General features: G+C 43.7%; 1 protein-coding gene across 2 annotated transcripts in view; it reads left to right on the top strand.

Moving 5' to 3' along the window:
* The first annotated feature begins 1,981 nt into the window (after positions 1–1,981).
* Positions 1,982–14,299, top strand: part of RSPO2 (R-spondin 2) — a 99,990-nt gene continuing 87,672 nt past the window's right edge. The window contains exon 1 of one of the 2 annotated variants that reach the window (XM_050305911.1): positions 1,982–2,279. In XM_050305911.1, coding sequence (XP_050161868.1) covers positions 2,186–2,279 — 94 coding nt within the window. In that variant the 5' untranslated portion in view covers positions 1,982–2,185. The remainder of the gene's footprint in view (positions 2,280–14,299) is intronic. The other variant, XM_050305900.1, reaches the window with a different exon arrangement.

Below are 14,299 nucleotides of genomic sequence, written 5' to 3' on the forward strand. Positions count from 1 at the left end.
TGCTACTGTAGAGTAGGTAAGTGTAAAGAAGGGCAGCCCAGGGGCTACGGAAATATCTGAGAGTTTGGGAAACTCAGGATCCAGTTCTGACACTGTCTCATACAACCCTTTTGATTTCAGTCAAGTTATTTACCCTCTTTGTAACTCAGTCTTCAGTCTGGAAACTGATGATACTGATGCTTCTGTGCTCCACAGGAGTCTTATACTGATAAATACAGTCAAAAATTCTGAGATCTCAGGACGGTATGGTAAGCACCATACAGTCAGACTTCATTTATCTGTGGTTAGATTGTTCAGGCCATGGATGAAAAGTCATCTTGAATCTAATACAATATATTAGCTCAGGCACAGTGCCACATGAATGCAGTTATGCTCTTTCTAGGGCCAGCTCTGCTGTGGAAAGAGTACATCTGCTTTTGTGAGAACCTAGCTGGCTCCATCCCGAGGCAGCTCAGGTATTTCACCACCAGAATTATTGGGGGCGGGGGCTGGAGATGGGGGCGAGGGAGGGAGGGAGGGAGGAAAGAGCAGAAACACCCAGCAGAGCCCTAGGCTGGATCCAGCGGGGTTTCTGAGACTTGGCTCTGCACCACTGTGCCAGACCCACGGTGTCTCCCAGCTTTTGCACCTGCTCCACAGCGCCCAAGGTCCTGTGGGGCTCATTAGCTCAGACACAACGGGTTCAGCACCACAAGCAAGCAGTCACGGTCTGTCGGTACCTGCAATCCCGGGGAACAGGCTGTGCGTGAGGAGCAGAGACATGAATGGCACTGCGGGGTCAGCGTAGTGGATGCTATGAGGGATTAACAGACACTCCTGCATCAAAGATAAATTTATCTGGAACCTCTTGCCTTCTCCCTTGTTTCAACCTCCCTTATCCGTACTATTGGGGTTCCCATTTTACTAGCTCTACAATACCTTTGCCAAGCAGAGAGATGGCTAGAAACCACCATAAATCACTTACTGAAGTCCTCACACTTCTAAGGCATCTTGTCAGGACAATGGAAGTGGTGTTTCAAAGAAGACACTTTGGAACGTGTGAGATCGGATTTTAGGAAGCCAGAAGGAAAGGCGGGGAAAATAAATGAGTCAAGGTCTTGAAATCGGGGTTGAAAGAAATAATTATCAAACACTGCGGGAAGAAAAGCAAAGAAACAGAAAAGAATAGAAAAACAAAAAAACCAAAAAAAACCCAAAAAAAACCCCCAAAGAAAAAAAAAAGGAGAGAAAGAAGAGAGAGAGAAGTGAGGAGGACTAGTTTTCCCAAAGCTGTAAGCAAGGCAGAGAAAGGACGAAGAGGCTTTGCGGGGAGAGGGAGAAGCCCGCCGAGGAAGCGACCCCAGGCACAAGCACCAGCGGCTCCCGGGCCGGGCTGGCGTTCGGGCCCGGCGGGGGAGGGGGCGCGGGCCGGGGCGGGCGGTGCTTGTGCCGGGCGGCGGGAGGGCCGGGGCGGCGGCACCACCCCGGACCGCGGCCCCGCGGATCCCCGCGGAGCCCGCACGGCCCCGCCGCGTTACAGAAGCGGGCGGGGGCCCGGCGCGGACACCGCCCGCATGTGCCCGGCAGCGCCCGCCGAGCCCGCGCCCCGGCCGGCCCGCGTGGGGCTGCCCCGCAGCGCGGGGCCGCGCTCCGCGCCCGGCGGCGGGACGGGGTGGCCGCGGGGCCGCGCCGCGGGAGGTACGGGGGGGCTGGGGGCGGCTTCGCCCCGCCGTGCCCGCGACCTGAGCGCGTGTGGGCGGGGAGCCCCGCGCCGGGATAAATAGCGCTGTCCCCGGGCTGACAGCCCGTCCCGGGGCGCTCGGGGCACGGGCGGCAGCACTCGTCCGCCGGTCGGGGACACACTTGGGGCTGTCGGTGACTCGCTCTGCGGCCCCGCTCCTGCCCCGACCTGGGCTGTGATTTTTTTTTTTTTTTTCCTCTGTTTGTTTCTGGGGAGAGCCGGAGCAGCCAGGAGAGCCTGGGGCCAAGCCTTCTCCCTCTCTCTCTCTGCAGCACAGCGGAGATGCTGGAAGCGGCGGTGAGTTCACAGCGCCCGAGAAGGGCGGCAAGAGGCGTGTAAACTCCTGGGTCCCCTACGGCAGCCGCTGCCCCGCGACCCTCCGCCGGCCCCTCCTCGCCCCGCACGCCGCTGGCCTCGCCGCCCCTCGCCGCCGCCGGAGGAGGCTGCCCACCCCAGCGGCCCAGGATGCAGTTTCGCCTCTTCTCCTTTGCCTTGATCATCCTGAACTGCATGGATTACGGTCACTGCCAGCCCGGCCGCTGGAGACGCAGCAAGAGAGGTGAGTGGCGCCGCCGGCTCGCCCGGGACTTCGGCCGGGGCAGCGGAGGGAGCGCCTGTGGGGCAGATGGGCACTGCCGGGGGGCTGCACTCCCGTCGCTCCCGTCTCTCCCCGCTCCGGGAAGGGCCGCTCCCCGGCAGGTGAGAGTCGCCCCGGCCCCGCCGGCCCGAGGCTCGCACGTGGGGCAGCAGCGGGGGCGAGTCGGGGGGGCGCGGGGCCGAGTCGGCGTGGCGACCCCTCGGCGGGGCTACTCGCCACACTCCTGCTGGGGAGGTCGGGCCGGGAGCGGGAGGAGCGGCGTGAGCTCCGATGGGAAACGACCGGCCCGAGCGAGGGGCTGCCGGGGATGGGGATGTCGAGCGGTTGTCGCACGCCCCGCGGGGCCGGGGTCTCGCTGGGAGCTCCCGCCGCGGGAGGGGCCGCAGGAGCAGGGAACGTCGCTAATGCCGCCGTCGCTCCTCGTCCAGCAGCTCCCAGCGGCCGGGGGCTCGCTGTTTGCCCGCGCAGTTCAGACTCGCGTGTCCACGGGACGGACTTGGAGGCTGCTTTCCGTGGACCATCCCTAGAGCAGCCGCGTTTCCGAGGCAGAAAGGCGGCTTCTCCCCTTTCATCCTTCGGTTCCGCCGTGCCGCTCTCCCGGGGCTCGGCCGGCCGAGCGAACCGCACCTTCCCCAGCGCCCAGGGAATTTCTGTGTCGCTGACTTTCCTGGAACGTCCAGATCCCTCTGAGGAAAAGAGATAAACGGTGCGCTGGGGCTTGATCTGTTTCCCTAAAACGCTGGTGTCGGGGTGCCGGAGCTCAGCAGCCGGAGCGCTGCAATGTGCCAGTACAGCTCCCGTGTGGACAGAGGCGTTACTGCAGCGCTTCCCGGCTGGCAGCCTGGCCGTGGCTTCGTCTGTGTTTTTTTTTTTTTTTTTTAAATAAGATTCACCTTATTAGAAAATGTTTTTATTATCCACATATTCTGAATTATTTTGCTATCCCTTTTCCTGTTGTTTTCTCGGCCATTTCCAAAGTTAGCTGAAAATCAGTTGGCTCAAGCTGCTGAGAAATCTGTATTTCTGAAAGAATTGCACTTTTAGCGGTATTATTTGGAAGGGGAGGAACTTAAGATCTCCAGTGTTAAACCGTTACAAATAATAATAAAACTGTGAGAAGAAAATAGTTGGCACTTTCATGCATATATTGCCTTCAGAGTAGATACAAATAAAGTGGTAAAGCAATTTAGTTTTGATGGTTTTTCAACAGATGGTTTCCAGAATTTAATTTCTGTGTGTGTGGCTAAAACGATAGTAGTCTTTTAAAGTGACCAGACTATCTGTGCTAACAAAGGGTATACTGTGTCTTTAATTAAATGTGGAACTACTTAGAGTGCTGGCTAGACAGTGGAGTGTGATAGTGGTATTTCTGCTTTACAACAGAGCTTAAGGACTGCATTGTGGGAGTACTGAAATGAATAGACATCTAACTCGAATTGTGTGAATTGTCCTTCTACAAAAACTTAAGCTGGTTTTAATTGATCTCATGTTCACTGATTGATCTTAGACCAATTGTTGTGCTTGTTGAACAGTTGGCTTTTCCAAAGGAGATTGATTTAAATTAGTTTTTAGTTTAATTATTGGATAAATACCATCAATATTGACAGTTGACTTACTGGCACTGTTTTGTGTGATCACCTAAGGGTTTTGTTTTGAGCTTTGAAGAATGCAGTCTTTTTCAGTTAGTAAGTCTAAAGAAGTAAGCATAGCCAGTTCTAAGCCCTGAAAGCAAAATCTAAGAATGTATTCAAATTATAATAGACATTTGCCATGACACATGCAGTCTGAAGTAATGCTTTCATACAGGACCCAAAATTCCAATAATTTCACAATTTTTCCATATCCCATCTGCAAATAATCAGGCAGTCACTGTGGGGTACTGGCAGTTAAAATTTCTCTGGCATACTCTTTTGTCTGTTACATGATCTCAGATGCTCCATAATATCGTTTTCTTAATGAAATACAATTTTTGGCATAGATGAAGTCTCCTGTGTGGTAGGAATCAATTGCATTCAGTCTGGAATTATGGGCAAATATCATGTGTAGCTGATTTTTTTAAAGAGCTAAATGTACAATAAACTTTAAGTATATACGCCCGTACTGGCGTTTGTGTTGATTTGTAGCTGGTATAGAACAGTCTAGTAAAGAACAGTTTAGTAAATTTGAGGGATATTCCCAGAATTCTTCATTCCCCTTCTGCTTGCAACCCTTTCTGAAACCAAGACTTACAACATTGCATTAGAAGCGGCATGAAAAATTAGGGTTTAGAATGTGGTTCCTACTAACATGTGTTAGTCAATGTTATTTCATTAAAAGTTTTTGGATAAATGCGTAATAATTAACAGGTTCTGCTAACTCCACTTAGTTACTTTTACTAACTCTCTTAGTTACTTTTGCAGCTCATTGGAATTTTGCTTTGCCTGGTTGCTCAGAACAGAGCCTTACTTTCCTTAAAACACCCCAGCAAATTCTCCCTTTGGAAGTTTCTGCCCTGAGCAGGTAATTATGGCCTATTTGCCTTTCCTGAGGAAGATTTTTTTTTAAAACCTGTTTAAGGGTTACCTAGCTTAAAGGTCAGTGGTGTAATCTCACAGCTGGTTTAGCCTAATCTTTCTCTTTCTTGTTGAATTGTATAACTTGATTTTTTTGTCTCTCTTGGATACCTACTTGCTTTGCTTGGTCATTACAAGGAAAATTTATTTCTTCAGATTTCTCTTTAGCAGTTGGTATACGATGGGCAACTTCATGTCTTAGCATTTCAGTGAATGTCACAGGGTGCATGAAAAACGAGATGAAAGATCTCTTGTCTGAGACATAATGAAAACAACTTTTCCAAAGAGAATAACAAATCAAGGTTGGGGTACATAGAAATGAAGACTGCCAGGATGACTTCCTGCAAGAAGCGATGGTATTCTGCAACAGGCACTGACAGAAGAGAATATAGGGATCATTGTAAACAGCCATAAAAGATAGATGCTAACAAAATTCCCCAAGGAAAAAAAAGTGAATGTAACAGCAGTACCTGTATTGATGGGAAGACTAAAGAGTAGCACAGAGAGGCTCTCTCAAGTTGTTGGTGAGACCAACACTGGAATAATGGGAGATGTGAATGGGACACATTCACATGGGAAACTGGAAGTTGCCTGTATCCAAAAACTCAAAGAAAACCTGTGGCTGTCAAATACTTGTCATTCTGTTTAGTTTGAATTCATGGAGTGTCATAAGGACTAAGATGAAAACTCATCTCCTGGATGCTCACACTGTATTAGAGGTACATAAAGGGGTAATATCTCTGGCATTTAGTGACTACTAATGACAGTGGTGATGGCAAAATACCCACAGGTGGAAATAGGAGACCCTGGGGAAGGAAATGCTGCAAGTGTTTCTCAGATCTCGTTATAGCTTTGTGTAAAGTGTTTACAGGAGAATATACATATGTGGAGGGGCACAGTCACTGGGATCAAAAATATGTCAATTAAATCTTTATCATCTTAATGTAAGATGGGAATCTTTACCACAAACCTGTTATTAATATAGGAAGCTGTTACATGGATTTTCATCTAAAAGAAAAACCTGTTTGGATGTTGGTGATTGTGATTTAGCTTCCCTAAAAAGGTACTTACCTGAGACTGGAATAATCTTGGAGCCTGTCTCAGCTGGATTGTGTGGTCAGGCTTTGGGAAAGATAGATGATTTGAGCATTAGGGAAAAAGAACCTGTGTTGGAAATGCTTGAGTGAAATAAATACCACATATACTTTTACTGGAACTATACTTGCTCCCAAAGAGCTATTTATCTCAAAAAAAAAAAAAAAAAAAAAAATCTTTTAGTTGTCCAACAGTATCCAAATATTTTAGCAATATTTTTAGCAATTCATCCTCCTCTCTTTGAGCTTTAAACATGTCTTACATTTGGAGGACAGTTAACTTTTTGTCTGTGGGTTAAGGCTTAGAATCTTATGTGGAAGCTGTACTTGGAGATGTTTTTTCCTCAGGTGTTACATTGAATGCTTGTAACAAAACTTGTAAAAGAATTGAGACATGTTAGTACTTTAAGGGGTAATTTTCAAGGTTCTTGTGATCACTAGAAAAGCTTTGGAGGGTAGCTTCTATTCCTTCCTCAGATCCTTACTTGAGATAGTTAATTATTAAACATTCTTTATACATACATCATTACTACAGCAATAAGAATATTCTAATACTGTAATCACTGAAAAGTCAAAATTTTTAAACTTTTGGCTACTTATACTGTATTTACTGTGTATGAAGAAGTTTCTTAAACTGCCAGAAGTCAGAATTTCTATGTGAGTGACTGAATACTGGACTAGCTAATGATGGAGCATTACTGAGGATAACCAATGTTCAAGTGAATCGTGAAGTTTTGCAGAAGAGATGCTCCGAACACCTAGAGCAGGATTCACCGTTGAAACAGACACCTAAGTTTGGGTATTTGATTCAGCTTCACAGTGTAGGTTTGTAGTGCTGCTTATGATATTTAAGCTATACTTCTGGGCTTGGTATGTTCTCCAACCCAGTTAATTCTATGATCTTCTTGAGTAACCAGAGGCCAGGCAGGCCTGGCAACCCTGGAGCAAGTCTTATACATCTGACACCTTTAGGTGTCTCAAGGCCTGTTATTTGGAAACTGGAAATGGGGAGCATGTGCTTGCACAGTGTTGTGTGTTTGTTTTCCCTTGCCTGTATCAATCCCTTTAGCTTCTGCTATAGGTCACTTGGGGTTAGGATGGTGGACTAGGTGGATGTGCCTGGTCAGACCTTGAAGTGTATGTTTATGTACTTTTGTATTAAAACCTGTGGTAAGATTTACACTGTGATGAGGAACTCATATTTGTGTGCTTGATAAACTTGGCTTGATTTTACAGTTTCCCATTTTTGGGGAAGGAGGGTACAGTTTCCAAGGCTGGGCTGAAAACTGTCACTAAAGTAGCTCGAAATGCATGACAGATACCAAAAGTGAGTTTCTACACTAACATAGGCACATTATGATGATAACAGCAATAATGCAGTTTCTCAGTTCAATGTGTCCTTTACGATATACAGGCCAGAACAATTACTATGATAAAGTATGTTAGTGGGGTGTTGTTTACATAAGCTGCCTCTAATGAAAAATATGAAAATATGAAATTAAAAGATAGAATGTAGAAGAGGTGTTTGCTATCAAAATTCAAGGCATAAAGAAATAAAGAATGGTCTTTTTGTAGGCTGTTTCTTTGTTGGGTTTTTTCTTTCTCTTGCACTTTCTGCCAAGAGTCTGACTATCCCATGGAGGTCTGCATTTAATTTCTGATCATCTAGCTATTTTTTGATACCAAATACTTTAGCTAACTATAGATTAGAGGGACTGTCTAGTCAAACCTGCAGACCATCCCAGGCAGAAGACATTTTCAAGTGCACTGTACATCAAACTTGAAAGCTTATAGGTGACCATAACATCCTTTCCAAAAATGCATCATTGATTATAAACTGAGGGATGGGATTTGTGTGACTACATGTAACTGTCTGGAACATGAGTGTCTACATCTTTTATAGTTGATGTAGTACTAGTTAGTACAGTTCACTGAGCTGTTGGTACAATTTAACTTAGCCAACAGTAGGTGCCTGCCTTTGATCAGATAAAGCATATCCTAAACTCAATAGATATAAAAAAGATGACTTGATTACCTCTACCTATAGATAAAGCATAGTTCAGTTGTATGCATCTTCGCTGTTAGCCTCTGAACTAAGCAGAAATCAGCCCCAAATGAGGAGGGATCCACCACAATCTCCTCACCTATATTAAAATCTGTTGGTGCAGCTCTGAACTTTAGTGGGTGAAGTCCCTGAAAGTTCTATTTTCTTCCATATTAAGGATTTATTTAGTTGCAGTTATTTTTTAATAAATTAAATTCCTCAGGCATGTCCTTTCTTTTCACCTCAAAGTTTTGTTCAGGCACAGTTGGAGAACCTTCTGTATTTGTCTAGGCTCCAAGTATTTGCTAATCCTTTTCTTAGTGAAAAGCATGACTTCATATGTGTTGGCTGTTGATAATACATAAATGTAACAGCTTGATCCTTTCATCACGGACTGCTTTAGACACTGAAATTAGGTGCTGCCGTGGTTTGTGTACTCATTGTCTTTGTAATACTTGTTTAGCAAATGTAAGGCTTTGGTAAGCATCAGTGTGGTGCTGCAAAGTAATTTTGTGCATGAAGAGTAAATCTTATCACTTTTTGGGAAGAAGTGTTGGGTTTAAGCCTGTTCCCAAGTAATTTTTGGTATAGAGCATGGAACAGGCTTTGTATGACTTTGTGATACTTGGATTCCTACTAATACATCTTAGGAAGTGAAGTGTCAATTGAATCTTGCTTGTGAGCACCATAAGGCAGATACAGAGCTATTTCTTCTGTCTACATGTTGGCTTTATCCAGCCAGCTCCATACATAAAGGCCACTTACTGTTATGCTTCCTGAACTTTGTATCTGTGGGAAATAAAGTCACTTGTAAGCCTGACTTGAAGCTGTGTCACTTTATTCTCTCTATATCTGGCTGTTGAGGTCTCTCAGAGTTTATCATGAAGTGAACCATCCTGTCCATTTTCACTAATGCTTTTTCAAAACTCTGAGGAGAAATGAAGTTGAAAGGGATCAGGGTGATGGTCTCTCCAGGGTATGCCCTGAAGAGGCAGGTAGTGGTGCAACACAGTGTCAAACACAGAGGCAAGAGTGAAAGAATGAGTTTGACAACACTAATTAATGTCACCTTTTCAATGCCGTTTCTGCTAGGGAGATTGGGAGCAGAAGGAATTACAAGACATTGGTATTTATACATAATAATAATTAATTCTTAATTGATGTGAAATCCATGTTCTGAGCATGGAATGGAGATGAAAACTGGAACTCATAGAATCATAGAATTAACTGGATTGGAAGAGACCTCTGAGATCATCAAGTCCAACCCCTGATTCAGTGCCACATCCAGCCTCATCTTAAAAACCTCCAGGGACGGTGAATCCACCACCTTTCTGGGCAGGCCATTCCAATGCCTGATCACTCTCTCTGTAAAGAACTTCTTTCTAATATCCAACCTAAACCTCCCCTGACAGAGCTTAAGCCCATGCCCTCTTGTCCTATTGCTGATTGCCTGGGAGGAGAGACTGACCCCCACCTGGCTACAACCTCCTCTCAGGGAGTTGTAGAGAGTGATGAGGTCACCCCTGAGCCTCCTCTTCTCCAGACTAAGCAACCCCAGCTCCCTCATATGAAATGACGGAATGTCGTGATACTTTCCTCTCTGGATCTTCCTCTGAGACTACAAGGATTTGAGACCTTAATTGTATGTCTTTACTTTGGGATTGCTTTATCTTAGTACCTTGATTTCAAACAGCAACACACTATCTCTGACCTTTTTCTGACAAACTGCGGTCCATGGACTACCTGCTAGCATTTTCTGGATATGTACATATCACATTGCCTCATCCTTGTGTTTATACCTAAATACTCTGGAATGAAACATTCCAGTGAATTTATATAGCTCTGCTTTAATCTTACTCTATTTTGATGCAATTGCTTGTTGCTTAAATACAAAGTTATGGCTTGACATTTGTTTTTAAGTGGCATGCAAAAGAGTGGCAACTAAATTTACTGAAATTTCCTCTTGTTTATGGACTTGAATATGCAAACTGAGAAATGCAAAACGATATAGAAAACGGAGTAAAACTGTAGTGTGGGGAAGAGGTTAATTTTTTTAAGGGACAGAGAAGAAACAACTAGTATTTTAGGTACCTAGATTATGTGATCAGTGGGAGTTTAAAGATACCGTCTGTTAAGATCTGGTGAGAAGTGCAAAAAAACCTTCATGCTCCTTGTTTCAGTAATTAGTTAGTTATGTATTTATTTTTGAAACACCAATTTGTGTAGAGCCAAGTACTTGATGCATTTGTAAGACTTTGTCCTTTCCTGAGGGAATGCTGTCTGCTTTCCTTCCTTTAGTGTTGTTTCTATGGGATATTTGTATGACTGTAACTAGGGAAATGTAAGCAATTACAGGTAACACATAGAATATTTAGAAGAGACATGCAGTTCTGCAATTGTGTTTCAAAAAAACAACCCCACTTTCAATGGAATTATGCAATATTATTTGAAGAGGATAATAGCAAATCTAATTTTTTCTCTCTTGGATTTAAATCTAAAAATAATCAAGAGCACATGGTTTAGGGACTGAGTCTCAAATTTACCTTGCAGAATCTTTTGTCTATATTTTTTTTTTGAGAATTGTCAAGGTTTTCTCCATCTTGATGAAAAACAGACCCAAACATAGATGTAGTGAGATGGAGAAAGGGACCTGAAAGATAAGCAATGTTTGTGATCTTGGCTTTTAGGTCGGTGTGTGTTTTTTTTTTTAATCATTTTGCAGTTGTATGAACACTGATTCCCAAGTAGACCATGTGCAGCAATGAAGACAATGTTTGTGCCTTTTTATACCTAGGAAGAAACTTTTACACTGCAAAGGGACAAATGTATTTGCGTTAGAGAATTGCAGTGGTGTGATAAAACATAAACTTCCTGATCTAGGCACATTATTTTCTCTATTGAGTTGAAATGCTGGCTGAAATATGTCACACACAAATTTATACTCTGCAATAATGTACGGTCTTCTCAGCTGTATGGTTGCCACCTTTGGAATACCAAAAAACCTCGAACCAGCCACATCAGACAAATGGCTGTTGTGCATGCACAGATTAATCCACACATGTATAGCAGTGCTGACAACGCCCATCAAATCCATACTAAAACTTTCTGGGCAAGATGGAAACAACTGAAAGAGCAATTGTGCTTAGTACAGATAGGTGTTACTGATTTGCTCTTCTTTCTGGAATTACTCAAAACCTTTGGTAGATAAAATATGGTTTTACTATAAACCTACCAATTTACACAGTGATTCCACTGGCAAGCATGTGGCTATTATACTTTTGAATGGGAATTAAAGCTTGTAATAGGAAATAAACCCCTCTTTTATGTAAATGCTAAGCAGCTTTCCAGTGTGAAATGTTAATATTATAATGTGGATGTTAATAATGAAAGCATCTAATTGGAATGGTGCTTCTAGACAGGCTCTCTGGCTTCCAACTCTGTTTCTTACAGCACTATTGCAATATGCTAGAATGCAGCATCTTTGCTGATGCTGAGAGGACACTGGGTCATGGTTTCTCTTTTAAAATGTAATGAAACAGCAGAATTACAAGTCCTTATCATAACTTTTTTATTCAGTAGCAGAGTTTCCTGATTTCATCTGCTGCCCTGGGCCTTCAAAGTTTTTTTGGGAATTGAGTTTTAGAAAATGCTTTTATCTGTAATTGGGAAGTAAAATGAGAAGAATATCCAACTTTTTTTGTAGTGGTTAAAGTAACTTCCTTTTTTTTTTTAAATGTAAATTTTTGTAGAGACCGAAAACTATGAACTGCTTCAATGCAAAATGTGTGGTGTGAAACCGAGAAGCAAATCTACAAAATCTTATATTTAAGTGAACAGAACCTGTAGGCCACCTAGTGCTATGCAGTGTGTATTTCTAGTTATGTACAGATGTGCAGTAGTAAAAATATAGACTTGTTTTGAAGGGTTCGGGTAAGCAAAACTGACACAGGAAGGCAAGGAAGAGGAGGCATAGAATAACCTTGTTATTAATGGTTTGGGACAAAGTTTGGTATCTGATCTCCAGTTTTGATCATCAAACTTGTCAGTGTTCACTGGATTATATAGCCACTCTGTGCTTAGGGCATGTACTTGCACAAAAAAAGTATTCCTTCCATTTCAGATTAAAGTTCAGCCTCATCTGTATCTCTTTGAGCAAGAAAGCCAACAATTTCTCAGTTATCTGCCTGTATTTGTGCTGCACATGCTCCATCTGTCCCTTGCATGGTCTTGGCAACCCAATAGAGAGACTTGTGTATTGTGTCAAAGGGAGTTTAGTTTTGATCAACTTTGGGTACAAGAAGAGGAGAATATTGTCTGTTCTGCTAAAAATGTCTTGTTATTTACATCTTGTGCCAGTAGTATTCTGGACAATACCCCCCATCCAGGGGACCTCAACAAGCTGGAGAAATCAAAAGAATCCTCACAAAGTTCAAGAAGAAGTGCAAAGTCCTGCACCTGGGAAAGGACAACCCCACACATCACTGTGTGCTGGGGGGGCTCACCAGGAAAGCAGCTTGGGAGAAAAGGCCCTGGGGGACATGGTGGATGCTGTGTTTTATATGAGCCAGCAATATGCCCTTGCTGCAAGGAAGGCTAATGGTGTTCTGAACAATTAGAAGGATTTTTCCCAGCATGTTGTCCTTCCTCTTTAGTCAGCACTGGTGAGGCACACCTGAAATACTGTGTCTATCTCTGGGCTCCTCAGTACTGGAGAGAATCCAACAAAGGGCCAGAAAGATGATAAAGGCACTGGGGCATCTCTCCTGTGAGGAAAGGTTGAGAGAGCTGGGACTGTTCAACCTAGAAGACGCTCAAAGGGGATGTCAACAATGTAGCTGAAGGAAGGGTGCAAATAGGTGAGGATCAGCATCCTTTCAGTGGTGCTCAGTGACAGAACAAGAAGCAAGGGTCACAAACTAAAACACAGGAGGTCCCTCTGAACATCAGGAAACTCCTTTACCGTAAGGCTGACTGAGTAGTGGCACACGTTGTCCAGAGAAGTGGAGGAGGCTTTGTCCTTGGAGATACTCAAAAGCCATCCAGATGTTGTCTTGGGCAACTGCATCTAGGTGACCCTACTTGAACAGGTTAATTGGCCCAAATGGCCAGTTCCAGCTCCAGAAATCCCTTCCAACCTCAGCCATTCTGTGAAAAGTGGGCTGGAAATGTATTTGGTACCTGGCTTGGGCCTCTTCTTTTTTTTTTTTTTTTTTTTTAAGTAATAGCTGTGGAGAGTAAAGAGTCCATTCCCTTTAGGAATGCTTAGGATAAGTGACTGATTCATGTGCAATTACAATCACCCTAACTGAGTTGGAGTACTAAAATCAAGCCAGAGAAGCTTCCTGGCATTCAGCAGTGACACAGGACTTCCCAGCTCTGTCACTTTCCCTTAACAAGGCTCCCATTCTAGCAAAAGTCATGAAATAGTACCTGCTTCACCTCTTCCCTTTTCCCTATATTCTGGCATCCATGCAAAAAATGCTGGTGATACATAGCAGAAATGAAAGGTAAGAGTTGAAATCAAAGGAATGATGAACAGCTGCATTTGTCTGGGTGATCTGAGCCATTTAAAGTTGCCACAAAAATGAGGTTCTATATCATGCCAGTTTTGCATCATATGAATTCCTTGCTTCCCCATTTTTCTTCTCTCAGGTATGTACAAATACCAGAGAGTGCACTGTAAATGTAATGACCTAACTCTGATCTCACTCATTTTACTGTAAATCTGGGGGTAGTGCCAATCTGTCTCAGTTCCAGTGGATACTCCTGAAGTGGTGCTTGCTCTGGTATATTGTTGTCTCATGCAATATTTCTGTCAGGTGCTACAGAAAGGCACTTCTCATTTTTAACAGCTGTAGTTCACTTTGCTAATTCTGTATTTAAGAACTATTTCATTACTTTTGATTCTTTCATCAGACTCCTGGCAAAAGTCTTGCTTCTTCCAACTTTTATTTCAGTTATTGTAACATTAGCAGCAGCATCAATATGGGGACTCCATTAAACCTGAATCTGAAGACAGGCTTGGTTTCATATTGTTTTCTCTTAATAGCTTTCCAAGCAGCCGCTAAGTGAAACTACTGCATATTGAGCCTGATGTAACATGAGGCTCATTGGGTAAAACAACATTAGTCTGTGCTACTTAAATACACTCTGGAAGGCTTAAGGAGGAGAGCAAGGAAAATATTTGAAGAGATCAACTGGATGTGGTTGAATACATGTAATGTCACCTGAGAAGGATTAGAATTTGCCAAAGCTTGACCTGAATGAAGACCTCCATTTAAGGCTTGTGTT

Source organism: Myiozetetes cayanensis, unplaced genomic scaffold (genome assembly GCF_022539395.1).
Source record: "Myiozetetes cayanensis isolate MyiCay16 unplaced genomic scaffold, myiCay2020 scf1, whole genome shotgun sequence".
NCBI classification, from domain to species: Eukaryota; Metazoa; Chordata; class Aves; order Passeriformes; family Tyrannidae; genus Myiozetetes; species Myiozetetes cayanensis.